General features: G+C 40.6%; 1 protein-coding gene across 1 annotated transcript in view; it reads right to left on the bottom strand.

The window, feature by feature from the left end:
• The window catches only part of ARPP21 (cAMP-regulated phosphoprotein, 21kDa), a 203,078-nt gene that overhangs the window by 20,659 nt on the left and 159,325 nt on the right, over positions 1-23,094 (bottom strand). Inside the window, exon 20 of the mRNA XM_009329989.1 lies at positions 17,162-17,288. Within this exon, the coding sequence (XP_009328264.1) occupies positions 17,162-17,288 (127 nt within the window). The remainder of the gene's footprint in view (positions 1-17,161; positions 17,289-23,094) is intronic.

Here is a 23,094-nt window from a genome sequence, read left to right as displayed (position 1 = left end):
GAAGACTTGGAGAAGACACAAAAGTGGCAAAACTTAGTTATCTTCCTAACTTCTCTAAAGCATATGGGAAAGAAGAGCTAGCACCTTTTTGAAGCTGCCCCTTTATCTATTTTTGTAGCTCTAAGCTAATGATTAGAAGAAAAAACATTTTTTCCCTTGAATTGAAATTCCTGGTAGTACAGGTATTACAGCACAGCGCAGGCTATCGCTTCCATTTATTTACGGCTCTGCAGCACCGTTGTTCTTTAGAAACATTTGCAGGAATTCAATTGATTGTATGTTAAGTGTTATTCTTAACAGTTTTTTCATTGCTAGCTAATGGAAATATGGATTCAACATTATTTTAAGCTCAATGCAGTGTAAAAGAATTAGTTTAGTACACTCATTTTTTTTTTTTACAGCAATTAATAGAAGTACAAGGCAGAAATAGATTTCTTCAAGCAAGGGAGAAGAATGGGGTAATTTTTGTTTCTTCAGTAACAACTTGAACATCAAAGCTGTGACAAGAAAGTCACTCCTCCCCTTTCTTTTTCTTGTCTATACCCTTCAGATTTACATTTGCTACTTAAATAAAGGAGCGCATTTGCAGCATCCCCTCAAATTCTACCTTACCAAAAGACCAGAAATATTCTGCTAAACTTTACCTCTGAGCAGGGGAGGGATTCTCCCCTCTCTACTGCAAATTGGGCAGGAGGCAGAAGTAATTGCCATAGCCCCTGACTTGGTTTCAATGACAGAAGAAATAAGAATACCCTTCCCTACCCCATCACCTGCCTGCACTTGTCGTCCTGAAGCGATGAAATAACCCTCACAGCATTCTAGTAATCGGAGCAGTAGAAGTGACCAGAAAATGTTTACTTCTATTCCTCCCACACCCTCTAACCCAGAAAACATTCACTTTATCCCGTTCCCTGGAAAACTGCACTCTTAAATAGGTTCCAAATCTCCCTCCTTCCCAAACACCCATTTCTATGTTGCAGTCTTTGAAATGTCTTTCGGGACATTTCCCCTGGAAGGCTAACTTCTCCGTGTGGGCACAAATGTTACTTTGTCTGAAAAGCCCAATTTACTGGAAAACTATTGCTCCGCCTCCCTCTCCTCCAACAGCTTCCCACTGCACAGGCACTCTGGCCACAGCAGCCAGCCTAGCTGCTTGCAGCAGCAGTTCATTTTTCTTCCAAAAGGAAAACAAGGATGGTCTCCTGGGCCTCCAAGATCTCATTACAGAACAAACCCCAGCATCTCATAACACAGTGTGATGAACTTACGATTTCATGACTCTTTTGCAAGAAAAAGACTAAACAGAGAGCATCATCAAAAGGAAAGGAGATAAAGTGGTTTCTGCTCTTGCCATCTGCTCCTTGCTGTCTCCCTTTCCCCATTTTCTCCATACTGCTCAGAACCTTGCTGGGGCACATAGTCCCCCCCAACCCCCCTTCCTTCTTACTACGTGTTCAGTAATACCTAGCCATGGCTCTACTCGAGGGCTGTAGCAACTATGGCAACACAAACAAGAAGTTAACACGAAAACTGGAAATGCTCCATATATGTCAGCTTCCTTAGGTCTCTGAGGAAAATAGTAGCAGGATTCCCAGGCCTAAGACAGTGGTTCTGGAAAGCTGCCTTAAAAGGTAAATACCGTATAAAAGCTGAGAGTATTTTACCACCTGCTTTTACAGCCCAGTAACTGTAAAGTGTCTTTTTGCAGCGCTGCCCTTCAAATGAAAGGAAAATTCCCCCCTATATTACGTTCAATTTTTCAGTTTCTGTTATGTCAAGATAACAATCTTTTGTAACAAGAAGACAAAAGCTGCTCCATCTTTTTGGGATCAATATTATTGCTCAAGCAAGGACAACTGGTATCTCTTTGTTAAGGCTCTATCTTCCATGTACTGCCAAAATACAAATACAATTCTAACTCAGTAGATAATAATCTGCTTTTCAGACCAGAGGCTGAAGTGGCCAGGATGGAAAATCTACATACCCTTTAGTCATGCAGCACCATTCTCTCCCAAGCCCTGCACACAAATAAGAAATCTGATGGTGCAGGATGGTCTGTGCAGATGCACCTGTCCCAAACATCAGCTCACGCCAGCAGAAGGTTAAGGTCTGAAGTAAAAAGAAGTCCCATACCCCCCCAAGGCTCCTTTCACGCCAGCCCCACTCTTCCACAGTGTGATCACAGCAGTTTCGCTACCGAAGGACCCTTCAGCAGGGAGCTGCAGTTATTCCTAAAGCTAGGGATGCATGACCTGTAAGAAAAAGCTTGAGAAACAAATCTGGAGCAAACCACACAGACCAGACATCTGTACAGAGACAAGCAAGCCCCCAAAACGAAAATCAAGCACTGAAAACTGCGAGAAATTTGTCATTGCTTGGCTACAGCTGCATTGCCTTAAGGAGTCACACATTCCAGATTTTTAAAACTGGAACACAGGCCAATGCATTTGTGTCCAATATGGCCTCAGAGAGCACCAGGGTAGCATGGTTAATATTCAGAAATCAGGAAAAGGCAATGCAAAAGTAGCCCCTACAACTTTAATTTCAGCAACTTAGGCAAGTATGAATGAAATGCAGTATTTAATTACATAATAATCATATATATTGCACAGAATTTTCCCTATAAATTGCTGAAGTGCCTCCCAGCAGAATTTCTAATCTTCATATTTCCAGTGTTATGAACCACAGGAGGACTTCAAAGTGGTTTTGAGCTTGACAGCTTATAAAAGACTTCACCTCAGCCCTTACACAGGTGTAGACGTTTATGAGCTGTGGGAAAAATCCTGTGAGAAGTACGCTGAGTAGGCAAAGTGAATTTCAAAAGATCAGGCCTTGATGAAATCTGCATCTGCTTTTGCTGGGACACCTCAAAAGGGCATTCTTCTTGTCAAATGTCAACCTCCTGCCCTGTGGAGAGTTGGTGCTTGAAGCCACAAGTTTTCTTTCCTCCTCGTTTAATCATACGAGGAAGAATGTACCTGCCTATACACGTTCTCCTCATACTCAGAAGTCACACATACAGGGCTTTTAATTGTATAAAGGATGTTCATTTTTGGAAAGAAACAGATTGACACAAAGCATACTGAAAAATAAACAAGCAAAAAAGCTCCACACAAACTTATCTGGTCTTGAGGTCATCCAAAAGCATGGGTGTTGAAGATGTTACGAAATCAACTGCTGGTCAACTGGGATCAGAACAGAATCCGCTGTCCCTTAGGAAGCAGTAGTGCTCAGTTCTGCTCATGCTTTTGCCTCAGATAAGGAAAAAAATAATCCTTATAACAGGAAAGGATTTTAAACACGTAAGCAAGTCCTACTGAGCAAGATGGTGCTCATATCCCTGAAATGATTACCTGAACAGGAATGGATGTAAGTATGCACTTCAGTGGCCCACAGCTCCACTGCAGGGGGGAAAAAAAAGACAAGTCAAAGGAGACAGCTGGTTTTCACATGAAAAGCAGCCAAACTGGGGGAACTATGTCAATAAGCCTCACCTATTTCACCTTTCCTTTTATCATACAGTGACTGCTCTTAACCTCACAAAATTGTTTCCAAGAAAAAAATAAATTTAAGTACTTTTTAAACAAGATTGAGTTGCTGGTACTAGGAAGTCCCCAACGTTCATGCCACAAGGGGCAGCTCTTGAGGCCAACACAATTCTTCCCAAGGACGCCAGTAGCCCACAGGCTGTGTTTCTAGTACGATATATAGAAGTGAGTTGTAGAAATTGCAGGCATTTAGAGAAACAAGGTTTTAAAAAGGACAGACTCAGTATCTTCCTCTTAGTTCTGTCCTTCTTTAGACACTAAATAATGCTTGGATAGCCACTTTTTGAGCAAAGGTAAAAATTCATCTGATATACTGAATCCTGAAAGAGTACTTTTAGTACCTTCACTATGCAGCGAGACGAAGGTAGTTTCTTAAGCAATTAATGGGCATTCTTGGAAAACAAATATAAAATTATCCCTAGTTTCAAAGTCACCAGAAAGACATGACACATGACCTTGACCTAAGGAATTGAACTACCATTTGGAACATTACGGGTTCTGCTCATTTACAGCACAACCCAACTATGAAATTATACACACGACCCGATCTAACTGTTGGGCTTCTGGGTTTCACTCCAACAAGCTAGTTTTTAAGATTTTTGAAGAGAAGTCAACTCTTGCAAATTAAGCAGGTGGTTTTCTGAGGGCTGATTCCTATAATGGACACCCAAACACTCCCCTTTTTTCCACATCCAGGAAGCCCTGCCTTCCTTGCAAATGTACTTCTCTAACCAGTAAGCTCTATGGACCTTGCACTAAACAATGGGAGTCCTTTGATTTGCAGGTATTAAAAAATAAATCTCATTCCCAAATTGCTGAAGAAGATAAATAATATATTCTTGAATCTACTAAAGCAGAGTCTGAAATCAACCACCTGCACAGCAGATCTACCAACATCCACTCCTGTTCCACCACCAGTGTAGAGTGCACAGCAAAGGCCTACCTCTCAGCGTGACAGGTCTGTCGCCACTACAATATATACAAAAATCAAGCTAGATCACACTTCTGATGATCAAAATGTACTGAAATTTTCTAATGACTACAACGTATTATAAAAACTGGGTTATCACTTGTTTCACCTCCAGATTAAACATCTCCAGACCTAAAGGTTTTGAAAACAGTGTAACAATGCTGCTCTAAAATAGATATTCAACAGAAGTTTTTGACATTCACTTTTGTGCTTTAGTGAGCTCAGCATGATTAGAGCTATTACAGTAACTACCGATGTACCTGCACACCACAATGTAATGAAAAGAAGATGAGAATGTCTGAGACCACTTAAAGAGGTACCAGAGAAACGTTTTGGTTTACCAGCCCATTTTTTGTGCCATCGTTTTTTTCTTGACCGACCTCAGCTGCCTTCTTGGTACGCAGTAGCCACTGCAAGTGTACTAAAACTTTAACAAACCTACGAGAAATGAGAAATTCAGGATTTCTTTTCAAAGCCAATGTTGCGATCACTCAGCAAAGTGCCCTGCTGGGATTGCTTCACGGCAATACAACCACTCTGCTCACTGGAGGCTCAGGCTGTTTTCCCCCTCTCATTTTCTCAGTTTCTACTTGATGGATGTGCTGAGTCTGTTCCTTTACAGGAGGAAACTCAGGAAAAGAGTTCTTGCTGATTAATTATAGCCTACTCGGAAACAGCATTTTACTAGTCAATTAGAAACAACTCTCTAAGGCAAACTGTATTTCCACATGCCCACACCTGTTTCTCCAATAAATCATATCACTCTGTATTTACACAATGGGCCATATTATAGCACAAATCAGCTGCCTGATGCATTTCAAACACCACTGTAAACTCATATAACATATTAATCAGAACCAAATAGAATGCGCAGACAAATTGAACTAACTGTGCCCTCCTCCAGGCTTCAAATCGGTCAGAAAACTGGTTTGTTTGAGGACTAAAAAGACTCAGTCCTACCACACACTGCTCACCTGACTACAAATCCTAATAAATATGAATAGCTCTGCACTTCCACTTTCTTCCTTATAATGTAACAAGTAAATACATCAGGGGGGTGGGGGGTGTGGAGAAAAAAGTACAGGCTCCTCTTCCTTTTATTAACTTCTGTCAAATTGAAGCACACCACGTCATTTTGCTTTTGCAGCCATTTGGTTAGTCTCAAATTTGCGTGGAAGAAACAAGGAACGTGTGTGCAATTACACATTACATTTATTTTTTACATTTTATAAAACTAAGAAATATCCTCAATTTAGTTTGTAAACACTCCATAGCTCACTATCAAAACATGGACAAAACGGATAAAAGCAGATGAGTCTCTATCACTGTGAAGTTTCCACCATGGAAGTATAAATATGGTTCACTGCATACATATGGTATCTCCCTGAAATTAGTAGGACCAGTGTGCAGACTCAACAGGACTTTGGACAATGCCCTACAAACCCACTGCTATTCCTAGCTATGCTTCCTAGCAACAGGTTTCTTGCTCCTTATATTGCAAGGCCATATTTCTGGGAGACAGAGATGAGCGATTCAAAGAAAAGCAGAGTAATATTTGTATTATTTTACTTAGGAAAGTTTTCTTCCTTAACGTGACCCTGACATAAACTCATGGCTTCCCATTTTTACAGAGCTAGCCAGGGGCTTGAATGGCTCCTGCCTATTGCTCCGGTGGGCCAGTATGTTGAAGCACACTTCTGGAGTAGAAAAATACAGCGCTCTCACTTCCTCCTGCATATTTTTTTTCCACACCCTTTGCCTCTCCTCATCAGAGCATCCTGCACACAGCTCCATGGTATGAACTGATGACCCATATCACGTATGCTTCATTGATCCTTTCACTAACCAGCTTCCACCGAGTTGGTGGAAAAGCTCCAAGGTGAAGCAAGGTTAGCAACGCTGCTTTGGGATCTACAAGGCATACATGGGAGCTGTAAGAAACAGCAGCGTGGCACTGAGGGGAAAGGCGTCCCCTGAAGCTGCATGGGCAGGAGAGAGGGGCTTAGGGTAAAGCAGCTCTGACTTGTATCTTTAGTCTCCTCCACAATGGAGCAGAAACTTTGTATGATGCGGTACCACTGAAAATTTTATGGAAGGCAGCACTGATGATATGGTGCCCTGAGCGAAGAGCAGGAAATTATTCAAAAGATGTTAATACACCCATGCACCTTGGACATCACCTTCTCCCTCCATAAAACAAGTCCTATCATCAGAGGCTCTACGTGATGTGAGTTATAGCTGAAAGAGCGCACGAGCATTTGCCTATGCCAGCACTGCAATACAAATAATTTGGTGATAGCTTGGGTATAAAAGGTGCTTTGTAAAACCTGGCTCCACTCTTTTACACACAAATCACAGGCGAATTCATACTTTTCTGGAACAAAGAACATCGGGAAACCTAATTCAGATTTCTAATTCCTGCATTATATGATAATTCTATTTCACCAAATTACTTTTGCCTTGCGATGTAGCTGCATTTGTAATTATTTATTGCCCAGCTCAAGGTTAAGTGAGGGAATAGCCTCACTGAGATCCTGTTTAAGCCCTTGTTTTTCACGATGTGCTACAAAAGATTAATTGCTTTCTATTTCTCCAATAGAGACAGAATTAAAATTGCCATTTGATACAAACTATTAACGCAGCAATCATTTTTAAGTAACACATTGCTTCTTATAAATTATTTCCTCTCTTTTGCTTATCCTGTGAAGTGGTACTTGGCAACCTTAAAAATTTAATTTGTGGAGGTTCCTTTGTAGGACCTGTAAAAATCCAGTCTTTTGCACTCCTGCAGACTCAGTACCTGATGAAAGGTAGCTCTCAACAAAGAGCAAACTGGAAATGCAGCAGTGTTGAGCAGATGCTACTGAAGATGTTCTGTTTTACCAGCATGCTACTTGGAAGCCCCGCGGACAATGCTGAAGCATATAATAAATTGTTTTGGTAACACAAGCTGACAAAAAAAGCAAGGATACATACATAGCATCTAAATATTTGCTTGCTCAGAAATGGCTGCATTGTGTGTGTGTGTGTGTTCCTTCTTTTTTTCTTCAAGTAATGCCGCAGGGCTAAGGTCTTTTAGAGAGAAATGATTAGCAACATGCAAGAGACTGCTCTTATTTACAGGCAAAACTTCCCATTATAGTTGTGGGTTTTCATTGTGTAAGCAAATATAAGGAACACCAAGACTGAAGATGATGAGAAATTCAAACACTTGCAAAAACATGAATTATTCCAAACAGTAATATTTAGGTGAGCACACATGAGGATCCTACGTGTATGATCCCAAAAGCTACTTACCATTTTCAGCATTCAGTAGGAAGTTTGGGTGCCCAACATTTTACAGGTAACAAATGAAAGAACAGCTGCTGCAGTAAAAGCTTTTTTTTTCTTTTTCTTATTTACCTAAGCTGTCTAAGGAACTTAGAGACAGACAATAGCCCTGAACTGGATGGCCACTAAGGTGCCTACAGTAATATTCCTTTAGCCCTGGATGCAAGCTCTTTGCTGCATCTCAGGGACGAAAAAGAAAATCTCTTCACATTTATATACACAGTTCTTAGCACAGAGGGCTCTCAAGGCTAGCTGTAGCTCCTGGCATGACTATGGTGCAATAGTCATTATCGCACAGATTGCCCTGTCTTCCTTTCCTTGTTCTTAAGTGCTTGTACGATGGCAGTCGAAAAAGACTGTATTTGTTGCCCAGACATTAGGATCCTGAGCATTGCACTGAAAATAAAAATAAAATTAAATACATAAAAATACAGAAGGAAAATCTGTGGTAAAGTACTTCTCATCTCATCTCCTTACAGATATACTGCGGAAAAAAGCTTATCTAACTTCCCATTATTCAGGTATGGTTGGCTTAGGGATTCAAACTTCTACATCATGGAAATCTCTAGGTGAATTTCAGTTCAACATATTGAGTAGTGTGCTTCTTTGTCCCTCCATCCTGAAAATAACATTCCTGATGAGGATATAGTCACATCTTGCCACCGGCACATAAACAGAAGCAGAAACAGAAGCTGTGAATAGTATTAACCAACCTCTACTTGCCAGTTCTGGAGTGAATTAACATAAAATGACTCGCATTTACAGCTAGGTCTTTAGACTGGCTTTTTTCCCTTCTCAATCTACATCCTATCAGCCATGAGGGAACCCTCACCAGAGTCTGCAGCAAGAAAACCTGCATTTATCCTTATAGTTCATAATGATAAATGCCAGCGATACCCACTGGAAGCGAAACCTCAGCAGGGGCTATGTATCACTAGTAATAACAGAAATAATCAAGCTGTTGTTAGAACCAGACACTCAGACAGCAAATTCAATTTTTTTAATTTTCTGTCCGATACCAATGACAGCTACCAGCCACAACGAATTACAATTAGCTCATGCTGCAGGAATGATATCTGCTCTGGTGCATAATTGCTGCAACAATTGAGCGAGCTGCAACAGAAAGCAGGACCCGGGGAAGAGGTGAAGAACTATTTGGAGAGGTATCATGCATCCTTGCCTGTTGCTAAGGAAACCAGCTCCTTTCTTCGGGAAGACTCAAGGGCTGCCTCCTTCACACACCCACACTATCAGCCTTATTCCACTTGCAAACAAACAGAAGAGAAATTAAGACAATTGCTCACTTGCTATATATATGCATACATTCTATATATCTAACATTGGTGAGTCAAAATGAAAATGTCCTTGCAATTGCAGAGGGATGCTGTTCTTGTGGATGGCTTAGGCAAACAATAACTGACCATAACAAAGGTTGAACAAAATTCAGGTAAAGGCACTAGGACCTTTTCACATACCAAGGCTGGTCAGCAGAACACCGCTTCAGTTACTGGGACATCGTTCTTGAGTTCCTCTGCCCTAACACTAAACACACGCTGTGGCCTTTCTTCCAGGCAGCTCATACTCACACGCATTTCTTCTGCCACGTCCCAATCTAAATAAGTGTCATGTTCTATTAAGTTTTACAACTGCAAAATGTGCTTCGATTCTTAAATCCTCAATCAATAGCAACTGTAAGGCAAAAGCCCCCACCCCACAGTGCAGATCTCTGGTGTACATTCGGAGTACTGCTTCAATTATTAGCTTAGACCCAAAAGCCTCCTGCACTTCTCCATCTCACTGCATGCTTTCACCTGCAGGGAAGTTACAGAAAACTGAGCCCCAAAGCCTATAGATCTACTGCGAGCACCATGCCTGAAGCAGAGCAGGAGGCGGTCTCTGCCTCTCCAGAGAGACCTTCCAGCATTCCTGTCGAGGGTGGGGCTCCACTAGTTGTAGCAATTGCAGGATGGTATCGGAAAAGAAAAAATAAAAAAAAAAAAAGAAAAAAAGAAAAGATGAAATCTGTCTTTGCTCTCAAGGACTACAATATAAACCTCTCAATTATTCAGTGCTGGAAAATTCCATCGCAAGAAGTGGGAGCACTGTGCATTGATCACACACAGAATTAGCAATAGAGATGATGTATGACTCTTTCTGGCAAAGAAGACAGAAATACAAAGATTCTTTGTAGACATTGTTGAATACCTTAGTGTGTTCCCTACATCTTACTGTGGCCTCTGCAATTTTTACAGAGGCTATTTTGAAGTCCTATCTACTGCACAATGCTGTTAGAAATCTTTTCTCTCTCTGCTTGCTCCTGTACATTGAAAAAATAGAGATTAACACATACTAATTTAAAAAAAAAAAACCAAAAAAACCCCCAAAAAAACGTACTTCAGTGTGAAACCCTAGGAACACTGTCAGAAATGGCTTAGATTTTAATTAGTGCTAGAGAAGTTGAACAAAACTTGAGAAGCCTTGAAAGAAAACCACAAATAGATACCTGTCTTAAGACTCTTATGGCTGTTGAGCCCACCGGTGTTCTCTTCCCTCAATATTTGCTCTCTCTTGGTGTGAATGCTGAATAATTAAACAAGTCATTTGAGGAAGAACAAAGCTTTTTGAGAAAAGTGATTTTGCCTTTTAATTTTCAGAATCAAGTACGCTGCAGGGAGTGTGGTACTATTAGTTGTGCTATTAATTTAAATTACAGATATTCTGTAAATCTGAATGCTGGTTCAGTACTGGTGCAGCACTATTGCTTAATGTCAGAAGGACAACAGGATTTAGTGTTTCTAAGACTAGAAATTTAAAAACTTTTAAGCCCCAGTCCCGGCTCTCCCAGCAAGCTTCTGAAAAGTCCTGAATGCAATATTCAGTCACAGAACCCTCCTCCAGCAGTCGGGGAATGAAAACCAGGGTGCAAAATTCTAGGTAAGAAACTCCCTATGGGTAGCTAATAGGAAACACTGAGGAGGCGGATGGGTCTTGGAGCTAATCTTAATCACACACCATATACAATTGTGAAATACTACAAAAACAAGACCTTAAAGTTGCAAAAAAAGAACATAAAATATATAATCAGAACTAAGTGAGTTAGTTTCTTGCTTTATGGCCCTTCTTTTTCATGCACTTAATTCTCTGTTCCTTCACACCTTTAAAGAAAGCACTGTGAGAAAGGTGCTCTTCAGAACAAGCCTGAAGAGCAGTCCCCTAGGTTTGCTACAGGCACTTCCACAGCATACCCGTCAGAAGAAGTCTCTAAGGAGTGCTTAGCTCTGCCTTGCAGATGCTCTTGGTCCGAGACACTCAGTACTGTCAAAATGGAAGTGCTTGTAGGTAAAGCTTTAAGTTTCTGGGCAACTTCAACATAAAATACTTGCACAGAAACTAATAATATCAGTGTGGATCACTTCAAGATCACAATTTTGAGCTTAGTCCTCCTACTGCAATTTCTGCAAGTAATTGCAGATCAATTTCTTGATCTGGCCCTCCCATTTCATAAACTGCTTTTAAATTTCCAAGCCTTACATCAACATTAATGAACTCAGCACTACGCTTAAGTATCTGAAACAGTAGGGCTCTGTCCCTCCCGTTCCTGTCAAACCCCTGTAAAAATGAGACACACACCCCCCTGCAATGCTTTTCAGGAGAAGCAATATCTGCTGGAAAAAAAAAAAAAAATATATATATATAGCATTAAACACCAATGGACACCTCCAGTACAAATCTGTTTCAATAGTGCAGTAAGCAATTACTGTCGGAGAAACAGTTTCTTCAGAAAATTAGATACTTAAAAATTGAAGTTGTTTATGTTTATATAAGCACAGAAATTATAGATGGAATTATGCAAACAAATCTCTCATGGACCATGAGCTCCTGTCAGGTTGCTAATGAAGGTAGAAAGCTGCAATCTTTCTTCATAAGGTTCTCTAATGACCATAATAACAAACCAATTTTTTTTTTTTTAGTGCTGCACATTTCCCTCCCCCCCCCTTTTTTTTTTCCTCTCAGTATCAGTTTATAGTGACAAATGCTTTCAGAAGACAAAGAGGATGAAGGAGACTTGAAGATAATACTCTTCAATTATGCTGACACCTAACTGATTAAATTAAGCAAAAATTCAGTATTTCATTGTCAATTTGACTCTGATTTCTACCTAAACAAATTTATGGACTCTGTTAAGGTACATTTTGTCTTCGCTTAAAATTTGTTTTCAGAGCTGCATTAAAGAGACAATTACCTCTTTTTCCTTACTGTAAGCTATAAAGGCTAATAATGCAGTACTCCATCAGAAATATTACCTTTCTTTCAAGACAAACATTTGCTGTTTACAGAAGATCCATGGATACTTATTAGGAAAGGACTCTACATCCAGGCAGCGTTCAGATACATACTTTCCTCACATAATGACTTCCTTTTGCCCATGGTGCTACTGTACACAACCAACTAGTCTGCTTTTAGGAAAAAGCAGAGATTTCCTATGCAATCTGAGCCTTCCCATGCTATCTGGGCACTGAAACAAGTTATAATGGCAACATTTGTTGAATCTCAAATGTATGAGAAATCCTAAAATCATTACATTAATTGCAGGAATTAAAGACCATCCAATTATGACAAATACCATCTTATTTTCTCTGGAAATATTATAGTGTAAACTTTTGACTGGAAGATTTTTCAACCAAATACTACAGGTCTTCGCTTTAATCTCCTCAAAAGATGATCTTCATTACTGATGCAAAACACATGCCACAGATTTTTACCTTACAACTGTGTGATCAACCAAGCTAACTGCCTTTTAGATCTATGGCCCAAACAAGAATCTAAATATTATTTTATCCATAAAATTTCTGTTGTGCTATGAAATTATCTGGAACATGAGGCAAACATACAACAATGAACCAAAATAGGAAAAAAAACATGTAATTTGTTGCAGCTTGTTCATTTGTGAACGGCAATAAGAACAGTTGCATATCCCAAAGTAATACTCATGTACTTAATCCAGCTCATGTTTATGAAGTACTTAAGATGAAAAATCCTCAGAGTGCACAGCACTTGCTATAATGAAAGAAAATAGAGACACAGATATAAAATAACACATTGCTGATTTCTTCTATCATGATAAAATACAAATCTTCACTGATTTATCATCAATATATCTATTTTTCTATTCAAACACAGTAACTAGGATTGAAAGCTTTTGAAACTATCAATATAGAGATAATTACTGAAAAATGAAATACTGATGATGCTAAACGTGCAATTTATAGAGTACTGCTAGATGGGAATACAGAAATAATATTTTCTTCTGTGTGGTTACAGAACTGGGCGTTTCACAGTACCTTAAGTATCGTCTGTTATACAGTGCAGAAATGAGTAATAGCAACATACCCAAACAGTTTGAAAAATGAGCATGCTGTTTTTGAGAACAGCTGCCTGAACACGTCCGAAGAATCTACCTACGATGTCCTACACACGCCACGGTGTGACAGACACTGGCTTGACCCTGGCCCCACTCAATGGCAACACTTTGAAAAACTTTGCTTTGTGCAGGACGGGACACAGGAATGGTGCAGAAGCAGCATAATGAAGAAGAGCAACGATGGTATGTATCCAAGCGAAATAAAAGTATTTCTGTTTACAGACCATGCTACCACACCGTCATATACCACATTTTGGCTTGAACAGAAATGAACGTTATTCAAATGGCAGAGGTTTTTACAAAATCTTCATGGACAACTCTCTTTGTACAAGGCTTCTGCCAGAAATGGGTCACTTATGTTCTCATACAAGCCAGCACTTAAGGAAAAAAACCAAACAAAACAAAAACAGGTAAATAAACACACAAAAAAGTTCTCATCCTTCTCTCCAAATGATTTATTGCTGCCAAAGCTCTAATCTAATTTTAGGTGAGCTCATCTTTTTTTCTGCCCTGGAGCCATTTTAACTTAATATTGCTCTCCTTCCAGAGCCACGAGAGAGTACAGGCTCCCTTAGCCGCCACAAACGCTGTGCTGACATTTTACTTTAGCTGTTTGCTGTAAAAGTCATCAATATCACTCCGCTCCTGAAGAGACCTTTTCTAAGAAAAATGAAAACAAATTGCTGGCATTAGATCAAACTTTGACCTCTGCAGCCCAAAGTGGGGAAAGTTAAGATCTGAACTCCTTGCTGCTGCTTTGAAAGCTTCCAAAAGCTCCTCCAAGCAGGCAAGCTTTTTTATTTTAATAAAACATTTTCTGAGCTGCCAGGCTGAGGCTGCCTCCCTGTTCACGCTGCCGTATGAGCCAGCCAGCAGGTACAGGCAGACAGCCTGGGCTCCCACAGGCCTGCCTGCACTGCAGCCATCCTCTCTCTGAAACAGCAGCAAGCGTTGTGAGGTCTTTGGGGAAACCATTTCAGAAATCATCTTTTCGTCTGCCTCCTTCCCATCTGTTCCCCCTTCCCATCCTCAATACTCCTGACCTGCACTTTGTTTCACCAGCACTATTCTCCTTCACGTCTCCATTTTCCTGCCCCTAGTTATCCCCAGCTCCTGCACAATCTGCTCACGTGCTGATCTGAAGCTAAGTCTGCATGGAGAGAGAAACTGCAGTCTGAAACACTCGCTTGTTGATTGCTGTTTTCCAGTCACGTACAAGTTTCTAGGAAGATTTAAAAGGTTTTTTGGTGTTTTTGTGTTTTGTTTTTACTAAAACTGGTTTCTGAAGGAAAAATGAGTGTGATTACTCTGCCAGTTTTCCCTCAAATAACCCTCAGAGTAACTTTCTGAGCTCATCATCTAATTTCTATCACATTTGACATACAGATGGACGCGGCAAAGACATGACATTTCTAAAGTTTCATAAAAATCAGTGGCTTGAAAGAGGAGAGGCGCACCCCAGCTCACCTGCCCTACTGTCAAAAAGGCTGCAGTACGAGCTAGCAGTTCTTCGCTCTGTTTAGGTGCCACCAGTCAATCTGCTGTGGTGCCATAACACTGTCTCCAGCCCAGCAAGCAGCTACTGGGCATCAAAGAGGAGCCAAAAGAGATGAGGATTTTGCAGGTGGGCTGAGGCCACAGGGCACACAAGGAGCAAAATGTATGTGTGGGCAGGCTGACAGGAAGAAAAGCAGATGCAGAGACACTGGGCATGAAACCACCTGAAACCATCACGGAATCATTTGATTTTTTTGGTGTCTCAGTGCTTACAGTGAACCTCCTGCAGTAAATCTGTAGCATAAATAATATACTTTTCTATACTTCAATTTCTCTTTTATTTTAGTATAAATTATGTGACATTTTGGAAAGCTAGTTATCTTCCAAATGTCAAGGGATGCAGTGGAACATAAATTCAAAAGGTCCTTACACCATCTCCAAGAAAAGATCTGTAGGAAACAGAAAGCTGCTTCCTGGCATGCCTATCACACGCTCTGATGACGACTATGGGTATCTGAGGCCAAAGGGATGAACCGGCTTGAGGAATCTGTTCTCAGCCAAGTCTCAAGATCTGAGAATAGCTGAATGCTTAAAATCATCGCCACAGCAGGGAGTCTAAACCACAGTCACAATGTTTTCATTTTTAAACAAGAGATAAGAATAATGTTTCCAAGTGAGCAGGCAGCTGAAAGAGCGAATTGCAGAAAAAGACTGACGCGCTAAAGATTTTACACAAACTCCTTGACTCATGTTTTCCAAACATGTAAGGAAAACGATGCAGTAAACACAGAAACAAAATTAGCATTTGCATCTCTGCATTGTCTGTACTCAAACATAACAGCTCCTGTGCTACAATATATCTTTAAAACTAGGATTTCCTCAGGATCAAACAGCTGGGTCTTCTCCAGAACATCACTCAAGTGCTTCAGACCATTTCTTGTGCACTTCATTTACCATAATCTCCACTATGCTATGGATGTAGCATTAAACAAATAAATAGGTTTTATAACAACACAGTAGACACAAATAATGTCATCTAAGTTGATTTGCACTTAGATTCAAAGACCCGCTATAAAGAAATAATAAATATGGTACCAGACTGTCAAGGCAGGAGAAGTCAGAAGACACAGATGACCTTTGTGCAATATCTCACCCCTTTCTCTCTCAGGAATGTATAAATACAAAGTTATGAAAGCAGTCAGCCAGCCACAATGACACTGACCAAAACACCACTCATTTTATTAGAAATAAAATTAAAAAAAAGTAATCAATTGTTTAGTTATAGCTGTGTTTGCTATGTCTTTGTTTCCCTGAGTGCCTGAGAGAGTGTGAACAAAATTGCCAGCAGTCGCATTACAGAGACAGGTTGACAGGCTGGATGACCCCGTAAGTCTTGTTCACGTCTCATGTCTGGGCTCTTGACTTGCATCTTAAAAGACTTTTGTATCAATGCCTTTGCAGGGAACCTGCTTTGCCATTCAGAAGGGTTTCTGCCAAACCCAGACAGAAAGATGAATGCTTTGTCCTACCTGGCACATCTGTAATTGCAAGCCCTACTGGGAAACAACACCCCACACACACTTCGGAGTTACTGTTTGAGATACCCTGTGAGGGGAGGTGTGCGCTAAAGAAACAGACAATCAACAACTTAAAAAAAAATTTAAAAAAAAAATCTCCAAAACCAGAAGAACCATTTATTCCCTTGAAATGTGAGGACCCTTTCATGAGCACAACCCCTGCCCTCCCTCAACACACACCAGCCAAACTGCCTACATCCCTCTTACTCTGGTGTCATCAGGAGTGGCATGACACAGCAGGAAAAGAGACCGGTTCACTGTGAGACCTGCTACTCACTCTCTTACAGTGTAACGGCCCCCCTTCCAGCTGCACGTCGCTGCGGGGAGCTGGTCCCGATGGGCACCAACCACACGGACCACCTTGCCGCTCCTTGGGCTCAGGGAGAGCAGAAGGTGGTGGAGCAAGACCGGCCCCTTCTGCATCACTGCAAACCTGTCCACTGTGTAGAGTCTTACAAACGCTTGAGGAGTTTGCATGATGAAGGACAAACTGCAATGGTAGGCTTGAACATGCAATGTGACTGCTCAGACTAGTTCCCTCCCAGCGCTCTCTGTGCCCCCTCATGTGGAGCACAGACACTGAGGACACGGCACTGCGTGTAGGACAGCAGTGGTGAAGAACACAACCTTCACTCTTCCATTGCTCGGTATCTCCAAGCAAAGGGTTTCTCAATTCGTAGTTTTCACCGTATTTTCAAACAGAACAATGACCAGTTTTCTCCTCCGTTGTTCAAATCCAAAAGTAAAATGCAACCACTAGGTTTCACCAGCAAAGGCACTGCGAGCAGCTGAAGAAATGAGTAACAGATGTAAATACCTGCTTGCTGTGCAGTCTGTGGGATCTGTTGACTCCGCTGTGCATTGTACTGAACTGAGGCAATGGGTCTGTACTGCTGAGTTGTTGAGGTAGGGTACTGACCAGATGGGTAATAATACACTGGCATCTGCAGAGGAAGAGAGAACAGCAGCTAACTGCATACTCTAAAACTCAAAGATTCACAAACTAGAACAAAACTGGAAGGGGAGCAAGAGTTCAAGTCAAGCATATTAGTGGTAACAGTTATCAAGAGGAGGGGTTTGCGTTGTGCCTCTTCAAGAACTGCTCTTTGCTTTCAGCTTTGCTAGGAAATTTGGGCACTGATAGGCCTTTTCTTCTCAGATACTTTAAGAAACAGAAGAAAAAGAATTTTAATCAAAAGAGACAAAAACGTACAGGATGCATAAAAAGCTACATGTATATACCAAAGAAATCACAGTAAAATATCAAATGCTGCAGAAAAATGGATGCAAACAATACCTTCCACATCAACACAATACATCTAGACAGCTTGCTAAACCATTAAGTGAACTCTGGAGAAAATGGTCAGTTCGAAGCAAAGAATGGCCTAGAGTAAAAATATATAGAAGTGAGATAGACGAAAAGATGGAGTGCGTGTGCCCTTAACACTTGTAAGAAACGATTATTAAATTCACGCTTTTGTTTAACAGCTACATCCTTCCTTACAGCAAAGTTTCCCTGTAAAGCTTCTCTCGCACTTGGTGTGAATATAATTACAGCTCAAAAAACAATCATAGTTGTTTTCTTGCAGGAGCTGAGGGTAGGCATTGAGTCAGCAAGTTCTGCCAGGTGAGCTTCTTTTTTCTATTATTATTGTCATTATAGAGTAACATGTACTACATCACCTTATCACATAGGTGAACATGGAAGTTTAAAGGTGACTGGAGCTAAAGATTTTTCCTATATGTCCTATACCACCATTACTGAGACATTTGAGCTAAGCAGTTTTCAAGTGACCCTTGGCAAGTTCAAAGCACTCAAAATTTTTCATTTTCAGCTGCAGTGGATTCTGTGGATACATGACAGTTCAGCAGCATATGGTATCAACAAACTGCAGAGGGCACAGGCTTGGGAGAAAGTTGCTCCCCTCGTGACTTCTGCCACATCTGTCAGCATTTCTTTATAAATCATATTTTTTTTCCTTTGTGTGTAGCATTTATCCTACTCGGACATATGCACACAGTCATACGAGATGCTTTTGGGTTCCCCCGTTTTTGTGGTTTTCCCCCCCCCCCCCCCATACAAAAATAGTTCTTATTTTTTCCACTTTTATTTGCATGGAGATGTTCCTGAAACAGCTCATTCAACTTGATTACCCATAAAGTAAAGTATTAACAGAGTAAAGGTAACTGCATCCTTTTGTATACTGGTAAGACATCAGAGATCAGAAACTTTCCTAGAGACAATGTCAGATGAGAAAGAACAAGCACAGATACAAAAGACTAGGCAAGAAGAGGGTATGGATGGCTAATTTGGCAAGCAGAAGACTACTGAATGGGTAGCTGTGGTGGGAAAAGTAGCAGGATCAACAAAACTGGACTCAACGATGTTGGTGAAGTGAAACCCCCAGACCGACTGACAGTCAATATAATATCACCTGTCAATCAAGAGATTGAATACCCATTCATTCTTCAAGGTCTATTAATTTTCTCTCTAATCAATGGAAATCACATAGCTTGCTTTTTTTTTTTCCTTCTCTCTCCCCCCACCCCCCTCGGATAGTATCAGCCAGATTCAAAGAAATACCAGAAAGACAAGAACATTTTAATTGGAAAACGTTGTAAGCTATCCTCCCTCCAGACAATACCAAATGACACCTAATGGCTACAGCCTGCCTTCAAGTCATTTGTTTTGTTAGAGACTGAAGTAATAAAAGCAGAACGCCTTTGTAAAATGGACAAAACCATGATGAATTTGCTTCTCTGCAAAGAAAAGCCACAAGGTATAGGAAAGTTGACCCAGACATTTCAGGTGCAAAAAAATCACTCTTTAAACATCATAGCAGTGTAAATAAGGGATCAGGCAAGTTTAGTGTGATAAACTCCTCTCGTGGAAACCTCTACAATAGGGGACTCGAAAGAAATGAGAAGACTCAGCCTAAGTAAAGTCAATGCAAATAGTTGATCCTGCCTTGGAGCATCCTCTCAAATATTCTTTATTTTCTCTTGCCGTATTCTACAAATTAAAGTATATTAAACCCCTGTGGAAATACTCTCACTTCTCCTTGCTGCAGCTTAATTTCCTTAAAGGATTTAAATTTATTTGATTTACCCTCAACTTCCTCATTTTCCTTGTGCAGACAAGTCTCTAGATATTTGAAAATAAACGAGCATATGAGAACAATGTGAATTAACTCTTGTGGAAAGATTCTGTAGGTATTAACTTTAAAACATAGCCCAAAGAGTACAGGTTTTGAAGTGAGGTTTATAGCTGAACATGCTTAGCACAAAAGCATATACGTACACTAAAGCACTGAGTCATTTGGAAACAGGTATTTATTTTTACCACAGATAACACCTCAGAGTTAGTCAAAGGGTTTTCTCCTTTTCTCTCATTTTCTCAGTTCACTGGAATATATTTGTTATATAACCCCCCCACCATTTAGAAGCTTATCAGAGTGCAGTCTACCAGCCTGAAAAATGTTAGTAGTAGGAGCATTGGGTAAAAAAAAAAAAAAAAAAAATGATTTTAGAAAGTTAGAAAGAGTAATGGATGAATTTACTAGTAATCATGCACACATGACTTGCAAAGAAGAGGTTTGGTTTTGGGGTGGGGTTTTTTTGTAGAGATCAGACATTAGAAGAAGGGCTTGGTGTAAAATACAGACGTGGATAAAATAGGTCTTTCATGGTTGAGGGGTCTGGAAGGATCCATTTTCATTTATCTTGAGTACATCTCTGCGTCAGTAGTTGAAACATGTTATTTGTCCTTTCTGATACTACTTTAGTGAACAGTGGAATTAGAGGGATCAGAGATAACAAGTATCAACTTACATTGTCTACTCTGACCCTCCTGAATTTTTTAGTTTCTCATTACATCAGTGTTACTAACACCTCTGCTTATGTGCTCTTCAGCAAAAAAACTGCATTTCTGTAGCAGCCTACTGACATGCCAAATTATACTTGAATTGCTTTCCCATGTGAATGCACAATCTAACCTTGGACCTTTTGCTTGTGCAACATATTTCATTTACAGAACCAGGAAGCTTCCACTACACTAACAAGCATGCCAAACACAGCTATATGGTTATCCTAAAATAAACAAACAAACAAAAAAATGCCCTTCTAAGACCATAACCTAAATAAACACTGTCTTCTTTAGTCTAAAAGCATAGTTTCTTGATCTTAATCCTTAACACTGTGAAAAATCCCCCCCTTTAATAATTACCATGGAAATAGTTGACAGATGATCCTTACCCCCTTGGATATTCTTATTTTGAAGGTGAATACCCTCCTTGTTTGTAGGCTGACCATTCCAACGCATCTCTTTTTTCTCTCATATACGTAATTTTCTTTAGTTAACTTAAACTGTAACAGGACTAGGCGCATCACTTCAGAGACACTCATGAAATGGCAGTAACAGGCATTACTCTTTCCTCCTAATATGCTTTTTCTCTAGACGATGGGCAGAGACTCAATACAGCATTGGCTTGCTGCTTTGTTCTGTCCATGTACAGTTCGAAACCCATTACCAGACTGCGTCTCCCTTGGACTGCTCTCTAACAGCATCCCTTCAATTCACAAGTATGTTGTTTATTTCCTCACGGCAGGAACAGGATTCCATACATCTTTCAGGCTGATTTTACTTTCCTAATCTATCTCCCTACTGACTTACAGATTGATTCTGCCATCAGACAGGTATTCCACCTTCTCTTTACATCGCTGACAACCAGTTAGGTTTGGGTTAACACCTTCATCCAGATCATTAGTGCTGCTAACACTATTGCTAATGGCAGCTACAGTTACATAAATGGGAGTGAAGACAACAGAAACCACAGTGATCTATGGACACATGGAGGTACTGTTTCTTCCCAGTATCTAACTGACTGGGATCAGTCATTCTTCAAGGATTTTTCTCTCCTCCCTACCCTCCCATTGTCCATAATAATTACAATAACAGTAACAAAAAATAATGGCCTGTGTACAACTACAGGCACGTCCTCCAATATAATTGTCTGAGATCATCAAGGAAAGACCCACTTACTTGCAGTGACTCCCCAGCCTTTTTCATAACAAGTTTCCTAGAGATGCTATGAATAAAGATTTTGTTTTAGGGTAGCTGTGGGGTCTCTACGGGGGGGGGCTTCTGCAAAGAGACAGCTAAAAAAAAATATCAATGATTATACAAAATTAATTCAGGTGAAAAATCCCTCAACATGTGTATTACTTCTCCCAGACTCTCCAAGAATTCATGCCATCTCATTTTTGGACATCACTTTGCCAGTACAGCTTCCGCAACGAATGAGTCAGTGGTGAAAATAACTTTAAAGAGAGCGTATGCTTTCCCATTGGCATAGTACTCGCAGTTTTCCCATTTCTTCATTTGCAGAGGCAGAGCAATGAAAAGCACCAACGAGAGAGTGCTGCAAAAACCAAGTGTGGACCCTTGTTGAAGTGCCTGAGCCCTTAAGTGCTATAGAAGAACCATCAGAAAAAGAAGAAAATTGAAAAGAGAAGAAAATAGAGAAAGTAAAGATGTATGTTTGCTGTTTGTGATACAGAAAGCAAACAGGAATTTGCTGCTAAAAGCAAACTAAGAGTAATGGTTGGGGTTTGTTTTTATTTGGGTTTTTTGTTTGTTTTTCTCCCAATTGGCTGAACAAAGACAGATCATTATTTTCAGGTTATTAAATCATGACTCTGTTGTCAAGCTGGGGAACAGCTGTGATAGAAGAAGCAGAAGAAATGCAAGGGGTCCTCTCACCACTTCTTAGGCATATCATTTCAAACTCAGTCTGCTTCTGCTTTGATACAGACTGGAAGAAAGAATCTTGGAGAGCAGCTGTAGAGCCACATCTAATTGAACTTTAATACAAAACCTAATAATTTAAATGCAGTACTTTGGGGTTTGTAGGCTGGAGAGCATTTCTTTCTCCTTCTTGCCCAAACGAAATGATCATACTCACAGGACCTCCACCCAAGTTTTCCTTGCTCTGATATTTTCCAATGACATACAGGGCCCCACAGCCAACCCACTAGAAACTTATCAGCAATGCATTCACAGGAACTAATTAGCCATTAGAGTAAAGCCTCTTTTTACTGGTATAAATTCAATAGCAACATTTAAGATATAAAAGTGCTTTTACATTGATTGCATTGCGTTGATTAATGCATCACAATGTTTTGCATTACCATTTTTATTGCCCCCTTTTTTTTTTTTTAAAGTCTGCCTCAGACCACCTGCTTTGGCATTTGAGAGTAGCCTTACTATTGCATCTAAGCCCAAAAGAGTAACAGGTGATTCAGATTGCCAATAGCCACTGCCACAGTGAAGTTTTGCCACCGCAGGACAGGGAGTCAGGGTCTAGCTGCCCTGTGCGGAAAGCTGAGCTGTTAGGACAGAGGAATTACTATTTCCCAAGGCTTCGCTCAGCTTTCTAAGAGGGATCCCCTATTTGCTGGACACGTGTAGTATGCAAGCCACCGTGCCATATTCTAGGGCTGAAGGGAATGAGTTAAAACTTGAAACGTCGATCAGAAGTTCCCGTTTGCACATGCAGACGCAGAAAGCTGCTGCCCCCTCTCCCTCCCAGCAGGCCAAGGCCACTGCGCTTTCACGGTGTAGGCACACTGGCAGCAGGGACTGACCAGCCCCCCCCTCCCCGCCCCCGCGCCTTCTTCCACACAGGTATCTGGACAAGACAAGGATTTTTTGGAATAGTGACAAGCTGGAGATGAATGGTGCACAAAGTG

This window comes from Pygoscelis adeliae, unplaced genomic scaffold (genome assembly GCF_000699105.1).
Source record: "Pygoscelis adeliae isolate BGI_AS28 unplaced genomic scaffold, ASM69910v1 Scaffold368, whole genome shotgun sequence".
Taxonomy (NCBI): domain Eukaryota; kingdom Metazoa; phylum Chordata; class Aves; order Sphenisciformes; family Spheniscidae; genus Pygoscelis; species Pygoscelis adeliae.
This window is presented reverse-complemented; position numbering and strand designations above follow the sequence as displayed.